This window comes from Micromys minutus, assembly GCF_963924665.1.
Source record: "Micromys minutus genome assembly, chromosome: 4".
Classification (NCBI taxonomy): domain Eukaryota; kingdom Metazoa; phylum Chordata; class Mammalia; order Rodentia; family Muridae; genus Micromys; species Micromys minutus.
The window spans coordinates 50593559-50610451 of NC_137973.1; the positions used below are offsets into that span (position 1 = coordinate 50593559).

Consider the following 16893-nt stretch of genomic DNA (forward strand, 5'->3'; position numbering starts at 1 on the left):
ATGATTTTTTTATTAGAGTGTGTGTGTATGTGTGAGTGTGTGTGTGTGTGTGTGTGTGTGTGAGAGAGAGAGAGAGAGAGAGAGAGAGAGAGAGAGAGAGAGAGAGAGAGAGAGAGAGAGAGAGACGGGGGGGAGGTGGGGAAGGGAAGAATGGATGGAGGGAGGGAGAGAGAGAAGAGACTGCACAATGTGTGTACTATTCATACACAGCTCAGCAATTATCTATCACAAGGTTGTGGTTTTGCACATCATCAGTGTCTGAGCTTTAGTCTGGTTTCACAGGTTGTCACAACTGTGTGAAATCTTTTTGTTAGAGCCAAGTGTCCCCATGGACTAGGGAAAGTTATTTTAGAGACCTTTGGGTTTTTCTTCTTGTTTTGTTTCTTTCTTTCTTTTTTTTTTTTTTTTTTTTTGTTTTGTTTTGGCTTTCGGTTTTTGTTTTATACTGTCAGATTACCAAATGGAGGACACAGACACATTGCTTTGGGAAATGGATTTCTAGCATATGAGTTTTGAGCTACATAAGCAAACTATAGCACATAGGAAATATCAGAAACTCTGTAGAGCATCTTAACTCCCCTTAAAAAGAAAGACTAAAAACAAGCAATGTCAAATTAGCAGATAAATGATTGGTTCTGGTTTTTTCCACCTAATTTTATTTATTATTACTTATTGTTTTTTGGTTTTAGTTTTTCAATACAGTATATCTCTGTGTATAGTCATTGTTGTCCTGGATCTTGCTCTTTAGACCAGATCGGTCTCAAATTCAGAGAGATCCACCTGCCTCTGCCTGCTGATTAAACGCCAGGCTACTTCAGTTTCTTAATACTGGGTGGGCACCCATGCCATGGTGTGCATATCAGGGTCACTCAGTTTCTTTCCTTACAAGGCATTTAGTATATTTTGCTTCACCTGTCTTGTGAAGATTAAAATAATACATTTGTAGTAAAGTATAAGTAATAGACTAATTATTAAAACTTCTTGATAATGTCCGAGAATTGAATCGTCACAAGGTTAAGCATCTATGAATTGATTTTTATCATTATTAAACTGATATATTTTATATTGATATAAATTATTATATTGATATATTTTAAATATACAAGACCTCTCCAAAGTATTTGAAGAAAAATGCATTTAGCATAATATTTTATCATGATAAATATTTATAAATACTTATTGTACAAACCAATAGGATTTGCTGTGCCCTTTCCCGCCATATGTATAAAATGCATTGATTGTAGATGTTCTGAAATTTAGAGATGAGTCCAGATCTAAACATAGTATAGCCAGTTTTTAAAAAAAGTGAAAATTATATACAAAAACAGCCTAGAATTTTTTAAGGGCTTTTGTATATATCAAGTATTATATTTTATTTTTATTTAAAAATTTATTATTTTAATATTTTCTAAATTTGAGAGAAATATGATTTATGTAGGATGAAATAATTAAAGTTGATGGGTCTTCTTAGCAATTATGCAACATTTTTTTTTCATTGAGATAGTTACCACATTTTTATAAAATTAACTTTTATACTAGTGACCTAACTAAAGACTCTAACATTCTTTAATCTTTTTTTTTTATAAGATAATAGTTGGAGAAACCGCAGTGTTTTGCCTACAGTTAGCCACAAGGGATTTTGAAAACCAGGAAAAAACGATTTTAACCGGAGATTGCTGCTATATAAATCCACTGGTACGTCGAACTGTCCGATTTCTTGGTATGTATCCATTGACTTATTCTTATTCTTCTCAATAACAATAATCACATATGAGACAACTTTAAGATTTCCCCAGAGGTAATTTACACATTAAGAAAGAAAGAATAAAACCCATAAAGAAAGAATGAAAACCTACATTTTTTAAAGAAACTAAAGTTTCTGCAATTAAAATTAAAGACATAAATTAATGGGGTTCCAGAATGAACACGTGGGGAGGAATTGTAACTTGAGGAGGCCAGTCAAGATGACAACTTGACAGAAAAATGAATATGATACTTAACACGCTATACTTCTTGAACTTGTCCTGAGCTGGTTTTCATAAGAACTAAGGTACATTGGAAGTTTTGTTAGAGAACAAGAGACACCTATACTTTCTTTCCTGCTACAAAAGGGTGGCACCCAACAGAAATCTAGATAAATCAATGTTATGGAACAACAAAGTTTATCATGAATTAGATCAATTTTGGTAAACATTGAGAGATTCATTCATGAGCCTGAAACTTTTTAGTGTCTCATGTTATATGGTGCAAGATGAAAACTTTGGAGACAACAGTGTGCATTGTATTATAGCTATTACACTAGAAACCAGCTTTAGAAGTTCTGGGACTGTAGGTCTCTCTGAAGACTAATGGTCTTTATGTGGAAGGCTGAACTCTTCACTATTGTCAAATGAGGTATCTCCAAAGCCTCTAGGCATCTTTTGAAGAACACACACACACACACACACACACACACACACACACAGCTTAAAATTATTTCCCTTTTTATAGTAATGTAAAATTGACTCTCTTTGTATGTGAACCATTTAATAACAAAATAAGTAGCAAGCTAGAAGATTTGCAAAACTAAAAGTACTTGAAATCAGTATGTTTCTAAGTACTATTAAGTAAATTGGATAGGGTTGTTGAGGCAAAACAATTTCTGCATTTGCATGCCTATTTGTAAAGAACGTGTGTCCCAGTGGGGAGTGTGCCTATTGCTTTCCATGCTCCTTATTGATGATATAAATTTTCTTTCGTTTTTGCTTCTTCGTGGTGATCTGAGGGTTCTCATCTGCTATAATAATGAAAGTTGTAATTGAAGCAGCCCTGCATAAAAAGGCTGCACTTTTCACAGGGACTTTGTTCTCTGGGTCAAAAGAGTGGCCAAGACTATAGGATCCTACATTAAAACCTATCTGTGCCATCACCAGCAATAATGGCTTTGGACCTGACACACTGACATTTTAGTTCTAAGACATATTTGGAAACTTGTCATGTGTCAAGAGACGTTTCTACTCTCTTCTCAGGCATTTCTATTTTAAACAAAGAGACCTATTACACTAGATAAAAAGAACAGCTTAGTTAAGGAAGCAGGTACATCTTAGCCTACATTTCCAGGAGTGTAGATGCCAGTGCTTTTTACTTCGCTAATTCCGATGGACTAAAATATGTGCACTTTTGTGCAGTAACATCTCCCTGGCATTGGTTTGCTCCCAATTCTCTGCCTCTCCTGATTTTTCAGCTTCTCTGAACTGTTTTTGGTATGATTCTTGGCTACAGCTAAGAAGACAAAAAAAGGGATTCTTGCTGATTTTCTTTCAAAACATAAGAGAAAAATTAATGTTTCTATCACCTTGACATTTGGATACTGAGTTTTGTTACATGTAGATTTTTTGTGCACAAAGAAATCTTACATAATATTTTGAAAATTAGAATATTTAATGCTGTGGCATTATTTGATCTTTTGCAACTTTCTCAATGATTTTCCAGTACAACAGCCAGTCATGAAAGACTTAGAAGAAATGAACTGTTCTGAAATATGTTACTAAAAAGAAGAACATTTCACTTTTATAATAACATGAATATTACATTTAATAGACAAACTCTTTGGGAAAAAATTAGTTGCTGTATGCTTAAAAGTTATTGGAAATAGAGAAATGGCTCAGCAGTTAAAAGCACATTCTACTTTTGCAGTGGCCTTATGTTTTATACCGAAAACCCACATCCAGTGGCTCTTAACCACCAGTACATCCAGCTCCAGGGAATCCGAAATGCTCTTTTCTGACCTCTGTGGGAACCCGTACAGAAGTGTTGCATATATATACACCCGGGGTGTCTTAGTCAGGGTTTTTATTCCTGCACAAAACATCACGACCAAGAAGCAAGTTGTGGAAAAAAGGGTTTATTCAGCTTCCACTTCCATATCGCTGTTTATCACCAGAGGAAGTCAGGATTGGAACTCAAGCAGGTCAGGAATCAGGAGCTGATGCAGAGGCCATGGAGGGATGTTATTTACTGGCTTGCTTCCTGTGGCTTGCTCAGCCTGCTTTCTTATAGAACCCAGGTCTACCAGCCCAGGGATGGAACCACCTACAGCGGGTTGGGTCATCCCACACTGATCACTAGTTGAAAAAATGCCTTATAGCTGGATCTCATGGAGTCGTTTCCTCAACAGAGGCTTCTTTCTCAGTGATTAACTCCAGCTTGTGTCAAGTTGACACAAAACCAACCAGTACACAGGGGCACACACATACATATAATATAAAATAAATGAATAAGTCTTTAGAAAATAAATATGGAATAAAAATCTTAGTGGATTTTATTACCTCGAATTAAAAACCAAGAGATCTCTTCACATCCAAAGCATACCTTTAAATGTTTTATTTTATAAATATCATTGATATTAATGACAAGAATTATTTTACCAAGGTAGAAAAATAATTTTTGTTCACAAACAAATCTCTAATATTTTAAGAATGAAAAGGGCATCCACACATCTAATATTGAAATTTTATTCAGGCTTTGCAGCTTTCATGGGGTGAATGCCAGTGACTTTCAAGTTAACAAATGCTTTGGTATTTAAGCAATTCTAAGTTTATTACAAAAGGAGAGAAAGTCTGCATATTGAAATCTGTACTTTCAGATAACCATAGTAAAGAAACACTAATGCTGTGAAGACAGTTAGAGCATCGATTGCCTGCTTGTTTCCTAACTCGTTCCAAAGCAGATAACTAGAAAGCAAATCTATACAAGAAAAAGTGGGGCACTTGGTAGCTGTTCTGTGCCTTTGACAAATGTGTTACTGAAGGCAATGTGGAAATTTAAGCCAAGAGATTTCCATGAAAACTGATGACATTAGATTTTCCTGCTTGCTGGTGCCTCCAGCAGAGGTGTTACCCATCTGAATGGGCTTAGGATGCATAATCAAAGATACACAACTGTTTTTGCTTTATGTTGGGTGCGATTTCCAATAAATGTCAAAAATAGGAAAGAAGAGATTGCTAACATTAGTAAAACATGTTCAACTGCATTATCTCAAGAGGATCTGTCTCTTCATTTAAAAACTTGCATCACCCAAACATAGTCTCTGAATATATTTTCTTCTTTTATTTTATATCTTACAAACCTGCCATGTATGAAAATGTATCCAGTGGTAGACAGCTCAATATGTTAAATAATTTAACACCCTTAACTATGCCAGGAAGCCAAGGATGAAACCAGGAAGAGGTAAAATGTGAAGAACTGAGAATATGCATGTATGGAATGCAGTATAGTTTCTAATATATTTTCATGCTGGCTTATGATAGAATTAAGTTATTCTTTTGAAAAAAAGAAAGCTAATACTGTTTGCTGTCTTCCTTCCTCAGGAATTTACGCATTTGGACTGTTTGCTACAGATATCTTTGTAAATGCTGGGCAAGTGGTTACAGGAAACCTGGCTCCACACTTTCTGGCTTTGTGTAAGCCCAACTACACAGCACTCGGATGTCAACAATACACACAGTTCATCAGTGGGGAGGAAGCATGCACAGGCAACCCAGACCTCATCATGCGAGCGAGGAAAACATTTCCATCCAAAGAAGCTGCGCTTAGTGTCTATGCTGCCATGTATCTGACGGTAAGCGGTGATCAGCAGCGCATCCTCCAGGGGATGTGTTCGCCTTCCGCCAAGTGTGAAATTCTTTTCTGCACCGTAACTCGAGCTGCATAGAGAACACTAGTGGTTTTCTCTTGGCCATCCCATCTATTTCTAATCATTGCTGCTTGTTCTGTGATCATGTTAACTCAGTGGGCTCTCTTGAGGTCATGTACGGGTAGCTAATTTCAGAAAAAAAAATATTGCCATCCATTGGCATTTCTGATAGTAAATATGTTTGTCTTTATATCACATAAGACTCAATGGAAACAAATTTGTTCCTTAGTGCTCCCCACGATGTTGTAATAGTATAATTTAGAGAACTGTCTGAGCTCCTGGCTGCCTACTCAAGCTCTTAGATTCTCTGGGCTGGTGGAGAAGGGAGTCTTATTTTAGAAGGTTTGTTACTGGTAATTACATCATTATACTATCTGCACTAGTATTTGATATTTTTTCATAAAAACCAATGAAAATAACCTTAGATATAGTTTCCTTTTATTAGTGAGTATTTGCCAATATTTTGCTGGTGGATCCAGGCTCTGAATGTAGACATCCTAAGACCCTGAAGCAGGGATGTCTAATCACAGTTGATTGTTACTGACCGCAGGGATGAGGTAAAGGGCAGCCTTGGCCGACAGTTCTTGACCCCAGCACGTGTCTCTCCAGCTTTCCCACCATCACTGCAGGGGTGTAGCTGTGGGGTTGAACTACAAGCTTACACATTTGTTCTCTGTGGCTTTCTCCATAAACTGTGGTAAGGAGTCTAGAGAACTTAAAATTGTTGAGGACCCTTCTTTTCTCTGGTTCCAAGATCTATTCCTTTCTGATTTCAACTTAACAAGAAAAAAATACTGTAAAGGAAATAAAAATAAAAATCTGGCCTAGCTTGAAAGCAAATTTGTTTATTTCTAATGGCTTGGAAAAGCTCAGAATTACTTTTCTACTCCAGAAGCTCTTTGATGATAGGAGTGTTTCTAATGTAATCATGTCAGACAGCCATTAAAAGCAGAGTCTCTAGCACTACCTGGTGATATTTCTCTTAAGACTGAAAATGAAGATTGCTAAGTAGAAGAAAACTTTAAAAGGGGAAAATGTAAAATGTATGTAACACTTCTAGTGCAGGATAAAGTTAGAGGTCACAGAGTACATATTTTACATCCCGGTTCTTTTATTTTTCTTCTCCTTTCTTTTCCTTTTTTAAACATACCATTTTGCTTGTTGTTCAGAGTGGTTTAGAATCCACCATGCAGTTGAAGCTAGCCTCAGGCCTGCGGAAATCGGTCTACTTCAGCATCTCAAGTGTTGAACTGAGACCTAATTTTAAGCCTATGAACCATGATAATTGCACCCCTCACTGCCTGGCCTTTATCAAGAAAATTTGTAGAGCGCTTGGTATTCAGTCTTACCCCATCATTTTGAATGCCACTTCCTGCTGACTGTTATAAACTATTTGTTACAATTTCCTTCTTGCCTATTGACTCTGCTACCCAAATATGTTTTTGAATTCCCCATTTTCTTCAGTCTGTCAGCTTTGCATTCGCCTATACATTGTGAGGTACCTTACTTCATTTAATGTAATCTGCTAACACACATATTCTTCCCTATTCACCAAGTGGCTGGACTGCAGGCTTCTCTTCTGGAATATGCAGCGCTCAGTCTCCCAAGGATGATTTTAAATGAGTGAATCGCAAGGCATGAGGCAGTTTTTTATCTATCGCCTTCATCTAAATCTGATGTTGGCTTTTTGTGTCTGTATAAGGACTCTAAATATATCTGCACATGAATATGTGATCAAACAATGATGGAAGGGAAATTGCAGAGTACTTTCTGAAGCCAGAGACTGTCCCCTCTTTGAGTACTAATAGATGATAGTTTTCACTATGTATCCAGCCTTTGTCAATGGTGATGAATATGCAACTAGAATAAAGTACGTAGATGTTTTAGCATTACAGATTGTCCTTGGAAGACATTGCTATGGGACAATGCATCGGCCTTTCATGTTCTAAAAGAATCTTCACATTTAACACCTCTCTTAGGCTGGCCACCTGCAGCTGCTTCTTTTGTAAAGCTTAGTGCTTTAGGCAAAATGAAGACTTACCATACTTTATTAATAATAATTAATTGTCATGACTTTAGCAAACATTTACTGAGCATTTATTGTGGTTCAGGCCTTGCTTTTTCTCACTCATTGCTTAATTTTTTTTACTTGTTACTAAATGTTAGCATCAATTCATGATTCCTTGTACTTAATTATTCATCATGTAAAATGGATTTTTGAAAGTATGTAACATCTTATAACTGTTGCTACGCATGTCGCCCATTTATAGCTGGAGATACCAAGAAAGTAAAGTACTTGGTTCAACCATAGTTCTTCCTGGTGGTGAAGATCTTCACGATATCTCAAATAGGGAAACAGTAAATGTTACTGGATCTTGTTTGTTCATGGTTAGTCAAAATACTCCTTTTTTTCTGCATTACTTCACAATCCAGTACAATTTAAAGCTTAGGGTACAGATGGTAAGGAGATTAGAGAGCAATCCTGTGCTAAGAAATCTTCTATCATTAAGTGCTGTTCAGACTGAGTTAGGATCCCTGCATGTAATTACATTGATGGGTGCCTCTGTCTTTTCAACAATAGATTCTGTTCTCTGCTAACTGCTTTCTCCTCTTTCCTCACCGCCCCTTTGTGTGTGTGAGAGAGAATGTGGGTGGCTGCTATGGCAACTCTGAATATAACTCCTACTGCAAACACAGGACTTCCAGTCAGCGTTTGCCATTATATTTGAACTTATATCCAAATGCATTTTGCCCCAGATTCACAAGTGACACCTTAGGAAAATTTCATAATAAAAAAGCTGGATGTTTCAAAATAATTTGGTCCCGTAGAATGACTGCCAGAAGTTTAACAAGTAGCTACTTAAGAAAGAATAGCCTTCCAAGCAGTATTTTTTATAGAAATGATCTCATGATTGTGTGTAGAGATTTGTTTACTTAATATTAGGTCATATGTGAACTCATAAGAAAAAAGAGGTAGCAGTATTTGAAAATGAACTGAGGAATATTTCTTTGATGCCTCACTGTGTGGCTTAGCATAAACCCAAGGAATGTGAACTCTCTCTTAGGATCTGACTTAAATTATGGCTTTCAGGGATAATTTCATTGCAGGCATTTCTTTTGCTTTATTGAGAAGTTAAAGGGGGGGGGGGGAATCCCTAATCCTATTTTTTTTCTACAAATGCTATTAGTTTCCCTGGTTGAGGAGATAATCTTAAAGGTATTTAACCCTCAATTCTCAAATTTCTAATTCAGCATTAAATCGTGTTATAATAATATTTAAACTTAGCTTTCCAGTATTTTCATATACACTGACTAATGAGTTTTCAAACTAAAAGCAAGCAAGGAAAAAAACCTTTGAGTTGAGAATGAAAGGTCATATTTGGTCAATTTTTAGCACACACATACAATTTGAAACTGAAAAGCATGTCCTCAGATCTTCCAGTCACCTTTAAATCTGACCTTAATTTTTCTTGTAATGAAAATTATTATAATAAAGGGGTTTGGAAGATGGCTCAGTGGTTAAGAGCACTGGCTTCTTGTACAGAGTCTCTGAATTTAATTCTCAAGACCCACATGGTGACTCACAACCATTCTGTAACTCTTGCTCCAGGGGACTCTGATGCTCTCTTCTGGCCTCCTTGGGTATGAGGTACACACGTGGGGCATTAATGCAGTTAAAACACCCGAATACCTAAAATAAGACCGAAAAAATAAGTAATAAGCCAGAATGGCTAAATCTGTGGCCCTTGGCTTCCATTTTGTGGTACTCAATATTGGCCCACTCTAAAGCTAGGACAGTAAAAGCTTCTCTCCGGGGTCTGCTCAGGAGTCAGCTGAGGACTGACTCAATTCGTACAACTGGAATAAGTGGGTTTCTCTCATTCCTATGAGGTCTTTCTTGTAGGTCAGCTTGCCAGACTGTGTCTCTGCACAGCCTTCCACAAAGTTGAAGCCCCAGGCTTTAATGTAACTGGATATTTATGTTCCTGGTTCCTTAGGCATTCCATCATGATGGTCCAAATCATAGAGCACCCATAAATGGAGGAGTTGTACAAATAGATTGTTAAAACTCTAAATAATGCTATAGGAGGAATTTGTGACCATTACGTGATTTACTAATTTTTCTCTAGTGGAAAGAATAAACAAACAAAAAAACAAACAAACAAATAAATAAATAAACAAACAAATAAATAAATACTGCCTTCCTCCCTCCTTGGTGCTAGTGGCCAATTATTGGCACTTTGTGTGTCTCCCTTTCTACACAATATTCTGGTGTAGTGATCTCACAGCACCCCGTGTATACTAACCACAAATTACATGATGCTGAGACAAGGCTTAGAAGAACACACTGTAAGAGATTAGTAAGACAGATCTGAAATCATGTTTAAGGGGAGAAATCAGGTATATCAAACACACTCTGGGCTCCCGTTCTGTATATGTCTTTATTGTCTGGTGAGACCTAGCTGCTGTCACTAAGCTGTCCTCTAAGCATCCACGTATAAAAGTAACTTAACCTTAAAGTGTATAAGGTTCCTGTGCTTCATAATTTACTGGAGAAAATTTTACCAAGTGTCTGCTCAGACAAATATCAAAAATATCTTTCGACACATGGTCAGTTCGATGCTATATGACTTTGATGACTGGTGTCACAGCTGTCATTATTAGCTGGTTGATACTTTCTTGTCAGCCTTTAGCTCAGTGTTACAGTCTAAGGTGAGAGAAGAGACAAAAGCCATGTATGAAATACCCCCTGTGTTCCAATGTGTTTGCTGTAATGGGACCTTTTAGTCATTTTGTATCCCTTTCGCCACTCTCTTTGGCATTTTGAAATTGTCATCTAGTACACGGTCTCTCACACTACGTTGGGAAGAGACATTAAAAAGTTATTCATAACAACAAAGCAGTAATGATGCTGTTCTAAAATTGCACACATAAATTACATGAATGGGTCATATGATGCTGAACAGCTAAGTGAATGATTTAAAAATACATGCATAGTTTTGTCTTATGTGGCTTCTAGAAATAAGTCATGTATTTGTATGCTCTGTGACTGACATGTAGATTTTTTCATTGTATCTGACTTTTCAGTCATATCCCAGAAGTCTCTGCAGTATTAACAGTGTGCCAGAACCTCCTAGTCTGGGCTCACCAGTGCTACAAGCTGACTTACTTCTCCCTAAAAGCAAAGAGCACTGACATTTCAGTTAGAACACGTGGGCTTATTAGCAGTGAATAGAGTATCCACTATGCTTTTTTCCCCAAATATTGAAAAGAATGTTGTAGGCATTCCTATGTTGGGCTTTTGTAGGAGTCAACAGAGAAAAGGACTGCAGTAAGCCAGGGAATTCTCATTAGAAAAGGAGGTCACAGCATCCCAGAACAGGATAAGATAGTAAGAGTTACATTGCAGCTATTGTGGGCACTGGACTATGCCTTCTTCGTACTCCTTCACCATTTAAATCTTCAGAATTATATTCTATGGCAGCATTGCTATGCACAGGACTCTTGTTTGTTTGTTTGTTTTGAGACTATGTTTCTCTGTATAGCCCTGTCTGACCTGAAACCCACTATGTAAACCTGGATGGCCTTGAACTCATAGACATACCATCCTCTAAGTGCTGGCATTTAAAGGCATGAACCACCATCACCAATCTGAAAAAGGCATTCTTTAGGTACGGGAAGTCTTACTGAACCTAAAAGCCTTTGAGTTTTTGTTGGTTTGCTTCTAGTTTTAAGAGAACTTAGTACATTTCCCTGGATCTTTAGAAGCATCTTAGTAGGTGTACTTAAGGTATGTTGAAACATAGATGAGTGTGCCCTGAGCATGGTATATAATAAAGAAATAATTGGAGTTACTACTGTCATTCTATCTCAGTATGACGGTAAATGCTACACATTGTCTACGTTTGGCAGGCAGCAGGATGGGTACCTCAGAAGTGAGTGGTACTTGGATTGCTCTTGAGGTTGGTTGTGGAAAAGTTAAAAAGAAACATCAGGGAGGCAGAAGCAAAGTCAAGGACCAAGAAACAAAGAAACAACTAACAATACCTGGAACTGAACCTGGGGCTCAGGTGTAAGGGAATGTGGGAAAAATTGTGAGATTTGAGCAGCAGAGAGAGTAATAGACCAGAAAGGATTTGTAATGAAATTCTATGGTTCCAGTTAATGAACGGTATGTAGGTAGAGAACGACTTGACCTAGAAGCAGTACCTCACATGATGACCTTTGTCCCAATTTCACATATGTGTACTGCATCCTTAAAGGCACCTTAGTATCACTTTTACACAGAGTTAAACTTGTGATAAAGTTTCAAACCTGTGTGGCAGTGTAGGTAGTCACAGGATTGGATTCTTTGAGCTTCCCAAATACTCAGATCCCTAAAACCCATGAGGTGGAGTTCAAAGGGTTCCTGGTTTCTAAAAGCTGAAATGAGATAGGAATCTAAGCTGCCATGAACTTCAGTTATCACAGGTTAAGACCAAGGATAGAGCTGCTAGGGATTCTGGTATATTCTCTCCAGAGCCCAGGAACAGGAACTCAGGCCAGCATTTGGAGTAGTACCCAGAGCGCACCTTGGGATTCTTACACCATCACCAACAGAATCTATTGTTCATGTGACTGAATCCATCGACCACACTATAGAATTCAGCTTTCCTGGTTGTGTTCCAGCCTCTGTCCCCAATTGTATTTGCTAGGAAGCTACCCTTGTGAAGCTTCCTTTTGGATACTTTATAAGGTACTGCCCAACAAGGTATTCCCAGCATGAAGTTCCATCTTATAAGGTTTTCCTCACATCAATTGTATTTACATGTAAGTGGTTCAGTATCCAGGGACAGCTTGGAGTACCTTAATTTCAGCCATCAAACTGAGGCAAAAGATATAGTTAGAGTAGAGGCAATTTCTCCAAACCTCTCTTGTTTTATTGCTTTCAAGGTTGCATTCTTACCAACAGAGTCTTTCATGGGCTATTTGTTTATGCCATTTAAGGAAAATTGTGGAAGTGGAATGAAGGGCTTCAAATCACAAACAGAAGTTCCTCTTTAATAGTATAGCAGCCTGAGGCAGAAAATTATTATTATTAGCAAGGGCTTACAGTATGGAGCACTTTTCACACAGTGTGTTTGTTGTTTTCTTCCTCTACATAGGTACTTAGCATTGTTAGATTATGGACAATGCAGAGAAATATATCCTTAAAATCGCCTATATCAAAACAAACAACTGTAGCACAATTTGTTTTCCATTAATTTCAGTAGCTATAAAGAAAGTTCTAGAAAGACAAACTTACACTTCTGCACCACATGATCAACTTCAATCATAGGTTTTGCTCCCATGCCCTACCCCTATGCAATCTCTTTTTTTCCTTTCTTTCTTTTATCTTTTCTTTTATTTTTTTCTTTCTTTTTTCTTTTTTTGGTTCTTTTACTGTCTATGGTCTCTCTCACTCCCCCTCTCTTCCTCTCATCTCCCTCCCACCCTCCCGCCCTCCCTTCCCTCTCCCCTTCACCTTAAGCTATCATTCGCAGTCATGATGATGAAGGCCATCTCCAGTATTTAAAAGGAAGCCTCTTTTTGCCTTTAGGCACCTGTGCTGTTGTTTCTGATAGGATGCTCTATTCCTCCTAATTGCTCTCCCATCTCAAGGCCATATCACAGAGCTCTGCATGGCCAGGAGGCTCTCTCCTAATAAAACTCATTCTAAAGGATGATTGGTTTCAGCTTTCTTCTCCATAAGCCAGGGCTCTTTTCTTACACTCAGGAGCAAGGGTGTTCTTCATCTGTCTTCTGTATTGGCTTCTCTTCCTTTAAGGCACGGAAAACCTTATCTTCTCCAAATGTGTTTCTTCTCCCATCCACATGCCTTACTGAAGTGTCAGGAAACTATCTACCTGCCCCAAAGAACAGATTATTGACTCTTTCCAAGAGTGATCTCACCCTTCCCCACTTCAGTGTCTTTTCTAATAAACCACAAACTCTCTCAATGGGCTTTATCTCTTTCCTATTTCCTTCAGCTCTAGTCCTAAAAATATCATTGTAAGTAGTATCCCATCAGCTCCTTCAACCGAAAATTTCCCAGACCAGAATCAACCCTGGCACTGCTCTAAGTCTGCTCTGTGTGTGTTATCTGATGATTGACATTCTCCCCTCCCAGTTACTCAGTAATAAAGTGAGTCATTCTGAACTCCTCCATCTGCAGCACCCCCACGTCCAGATGTCTGACTAATTCTGTTGCTTCCACCTTTGAACTATCTCTGGATTCCAGACTGTTCCTTTTCCTCTATGTGCTCCTACTGTTTTAATCCAGTGCCTTTGTTTCGCTGGCCTTGACAGTAGGAAGAGCTTGTTAAAACGATTCTTAATATAGCTTCCCCCACCCATCCACCCGGCACTAGGTGCTGGAAGAGCATGAGTTTTAAGTATTTCCCTGTTTGTATAGACATTTTCTGGAACTGCTCTTATCACCCCTCCCAATCTTACATGGTATATCCAAGGCCCTTTTGATTCTAGCTGAAGGCTTTTAAAAATAGCCCTCCTGCATTGTAAGCTGAATTGTGGCCTCTCTCCCATCCTTATTATCTTAACAGCCTCCCAGGGCTCCATATGGAAATACCATCACATTGTGGGGTAGAATGGCAGTGTAGGAATTGAGAAAGAACACCAATCAACCTGTATTACAGGGGTCTTCTTAAAAAGCCTTCAACTAGATTCAATAAGGCCTTGGGTTATACCATAGAAGATTGCACAGAGGTTATATACCATTGAAGATTGCTACAGAAGGTTTCTATGCAAACAGGGGTTTCTTACAACTATTGCAGGCACCTAGTGTGGTCATGGAAGTAGCACTTCAAGACGGAATTAATGCCTTTGTAAGACTGAACCAGAGTGGGTTCTTCCTCTCTCCCTGTGCCCTGAGAGGATGCAGTAACACTCTGGCCATCTTTTAGCCTATGGGAATGTTATCTTCAGAACCTGACCATAATTGTTAGACTTCCAAATTCCTGAATTGTATAAACGATTTCTGTAGTTTAAGTCACCCAATCTTTGGCACTTTTTTTGTTTTGTTTTTTGCTCTGACTGCTGGGACTAGCTAGGATATCTCCTTTATTTCATGGCTGTCCTTTCAGGAGTTCACTTCTTAATTCACGTGAATTCTTTTCTGAGTATAGATTTCTACCATTTGCTAAGTGTAGTGAATTTTTTTCCTTTGTGTCCTCTTGCTTTCACATCCACTCAGCCTACAGCGTTTCCATTGTCTTCATAATCTGCTAGAATTCCATTCCACTCTGTGTTCTGGCCTTGGCTGTGCTTTGCAATTGATTGAGAGTGAAGCAGTCTAAGCCAGGCAAAAAGGATGTAAAAGGACAGGATGAAAAATGAGGCTCGGCAAATGAGTGGGAGCCACTGAAACTCAGATAGAGGCCAGCAAGAATCAACCCTAGGAATGGTGGGATGAGGAATCAATTGCGCTGGGACTGCCAAGCCCAGGCACCACTGCTACCCATAAGGCAATGCTTCCACCTGCCCTACTGCCTCCAGGCCCATCAGTGTGAGTGATGTGCTGGGAACCTATCTGTCAGGGTACCACAAGAATTTTTGCTTTGGTGATAGATCACTGGTTCCCACCCAGAAGGCTACAAGCATGAAAGAAATTGTCTAATCCCTTCCAGATATATTGTCAGGAAGAAAAATCTTAATATTTGCCAAAATTAAGCTTTGTTTTGAAGATTTGTCTCGTCTGACTGAAACTAATTCTATATTGGCACACCAACTATATTTGACATTAAAAGCAAATCATTTTAAACATCTATCCTATATCAAAAACTATTTTTTGAATAATAGTCAAGTGATAGTAGTAAGTATGGATACTTTATATTTTATTTTTAAAGTCAACAATATATAAAAATAGGAATTGGTTGGGGAATTGCTCAGTAGGTAAGCAAACATGGGGACCCACGTTCAGTCCTCAGCATTCAGGTCAGGAAGCAACAGCATCTAGTTGTAACCTCAGATCTTGGATATTAAAGAGAGGAAGACCTCTGGAGCCCATTGGATGTCCAGTGTAACCAAATGTGACATGAAGTTTGGTGAGGGACTTCATTTCAAAAACCTAAGAGTGAGAGAGGAAGACATGAAGTATAGATCTCTGGCACACAATTATTCACACCCATGCAGAATCCCATATATAGATTCACACACACACACAATGTCTATTCAAAATATGTTAACAAAGTATTGCACTGAAATTTGAATAAATTTTATGATTATATGAAAATAAAAATATATCTACGTGTGAAAAGATATCAAAACTTTATTTCACATGAAATAGCTATGAACTAAATTTTCAGTTGCCCAACAGAATGTGCTATGCTGCACATTCACATTTTTTTTTTCATGGATATAAATGTTAACTATAATGGCGTACTGTAAATAGTCACATAGATTGAAGAACTCAAAACCACAAATTGTCCCTTTTCATCTTTAATAGCCATGCTAACACACTGGTGCTTTGCTTCCCATCAAACCTGCCATTGAATGCACCACCCTGGGACCTGGGGACATTAAGTGTTACTGTTAAGTACTTGGAAGATTCCCAGCCTTATTACCAGCCTGCCTTCCAGACCGATCTGAAAAGCTGAGTTCACATGCCAGGGATAAATGGTTTACTGGGCATTCTTTGAATGAACCTCCAGGTACAATACAGTATGCATTCACAGTTGTGGAATAAATTATGCTAATTTAAACCTATATATCAATACCCAGGAAAAAGTGTAATAATTATTTCACTTTAAAGCAGCATTACACATGCTATCACTCTATATAACTAACCACCCCAAAGCTAGCAAAGCTGGCAAAGAACAACCATTTATCATACAGACTCTACTGGTCAGATCATTAAAAAAAAACATTTTGTGATTTGGTCTTGCTTATAGCATTTCCAGTTTCTGCTGGGAAGACATAGAGGCAGAATCAAGAGCGATGGAGTCAAGAATCAACTGCAGATTTTTCATCTGTTTCTTTCCTCTGTTTGAGAGAGATGAAAGCTGAGAGGGATTGTACATGAACAGCTCTCTTGCCTTGGCTTTCCTATAGTGTTGCAGCACCAGGGTCTTTCTGTCTACAGGACTCTGGGCACAAGTGGTCCAGGGCATCCATCACTTTCTATGCTACAGCCATTCATTGTCACTCTGCATTTTTTATGCCGGTGCTTGGGATCTAAACTC

The 16893-nt window shown here is 38.1% G+C and overlaps 1 protein-coding gene across 2 annotated transcripts in view; it reads left to right on the forward strand.

The window, feature by feature from the left end:
• Positions 1 to 16893, forward strand: part of PLPPR5 (phospholipid phosphatase related 5) — a gene marked incomplete at both ends in the record, with an annotated part of 103965 nt that overhangs the window by 36697 nt on the left and 50375 nt on the right. For both annotated transcript variants that reach the window (XM_080915781.1, XM_080915782.1), the window contains 2 exons: positions 1588 to 1720; positions 5349 to 5599. In XM_080915781.1, coding sequence (XP_080771907.1) covers positions 1588 to 1720; positions 5349 to 5599 — 384 coding nt within the window. The remainder of the gene's footprint in view (positions 1 to 1587; positions 1721 to 5348; positions 5600 to 16893) is intronic.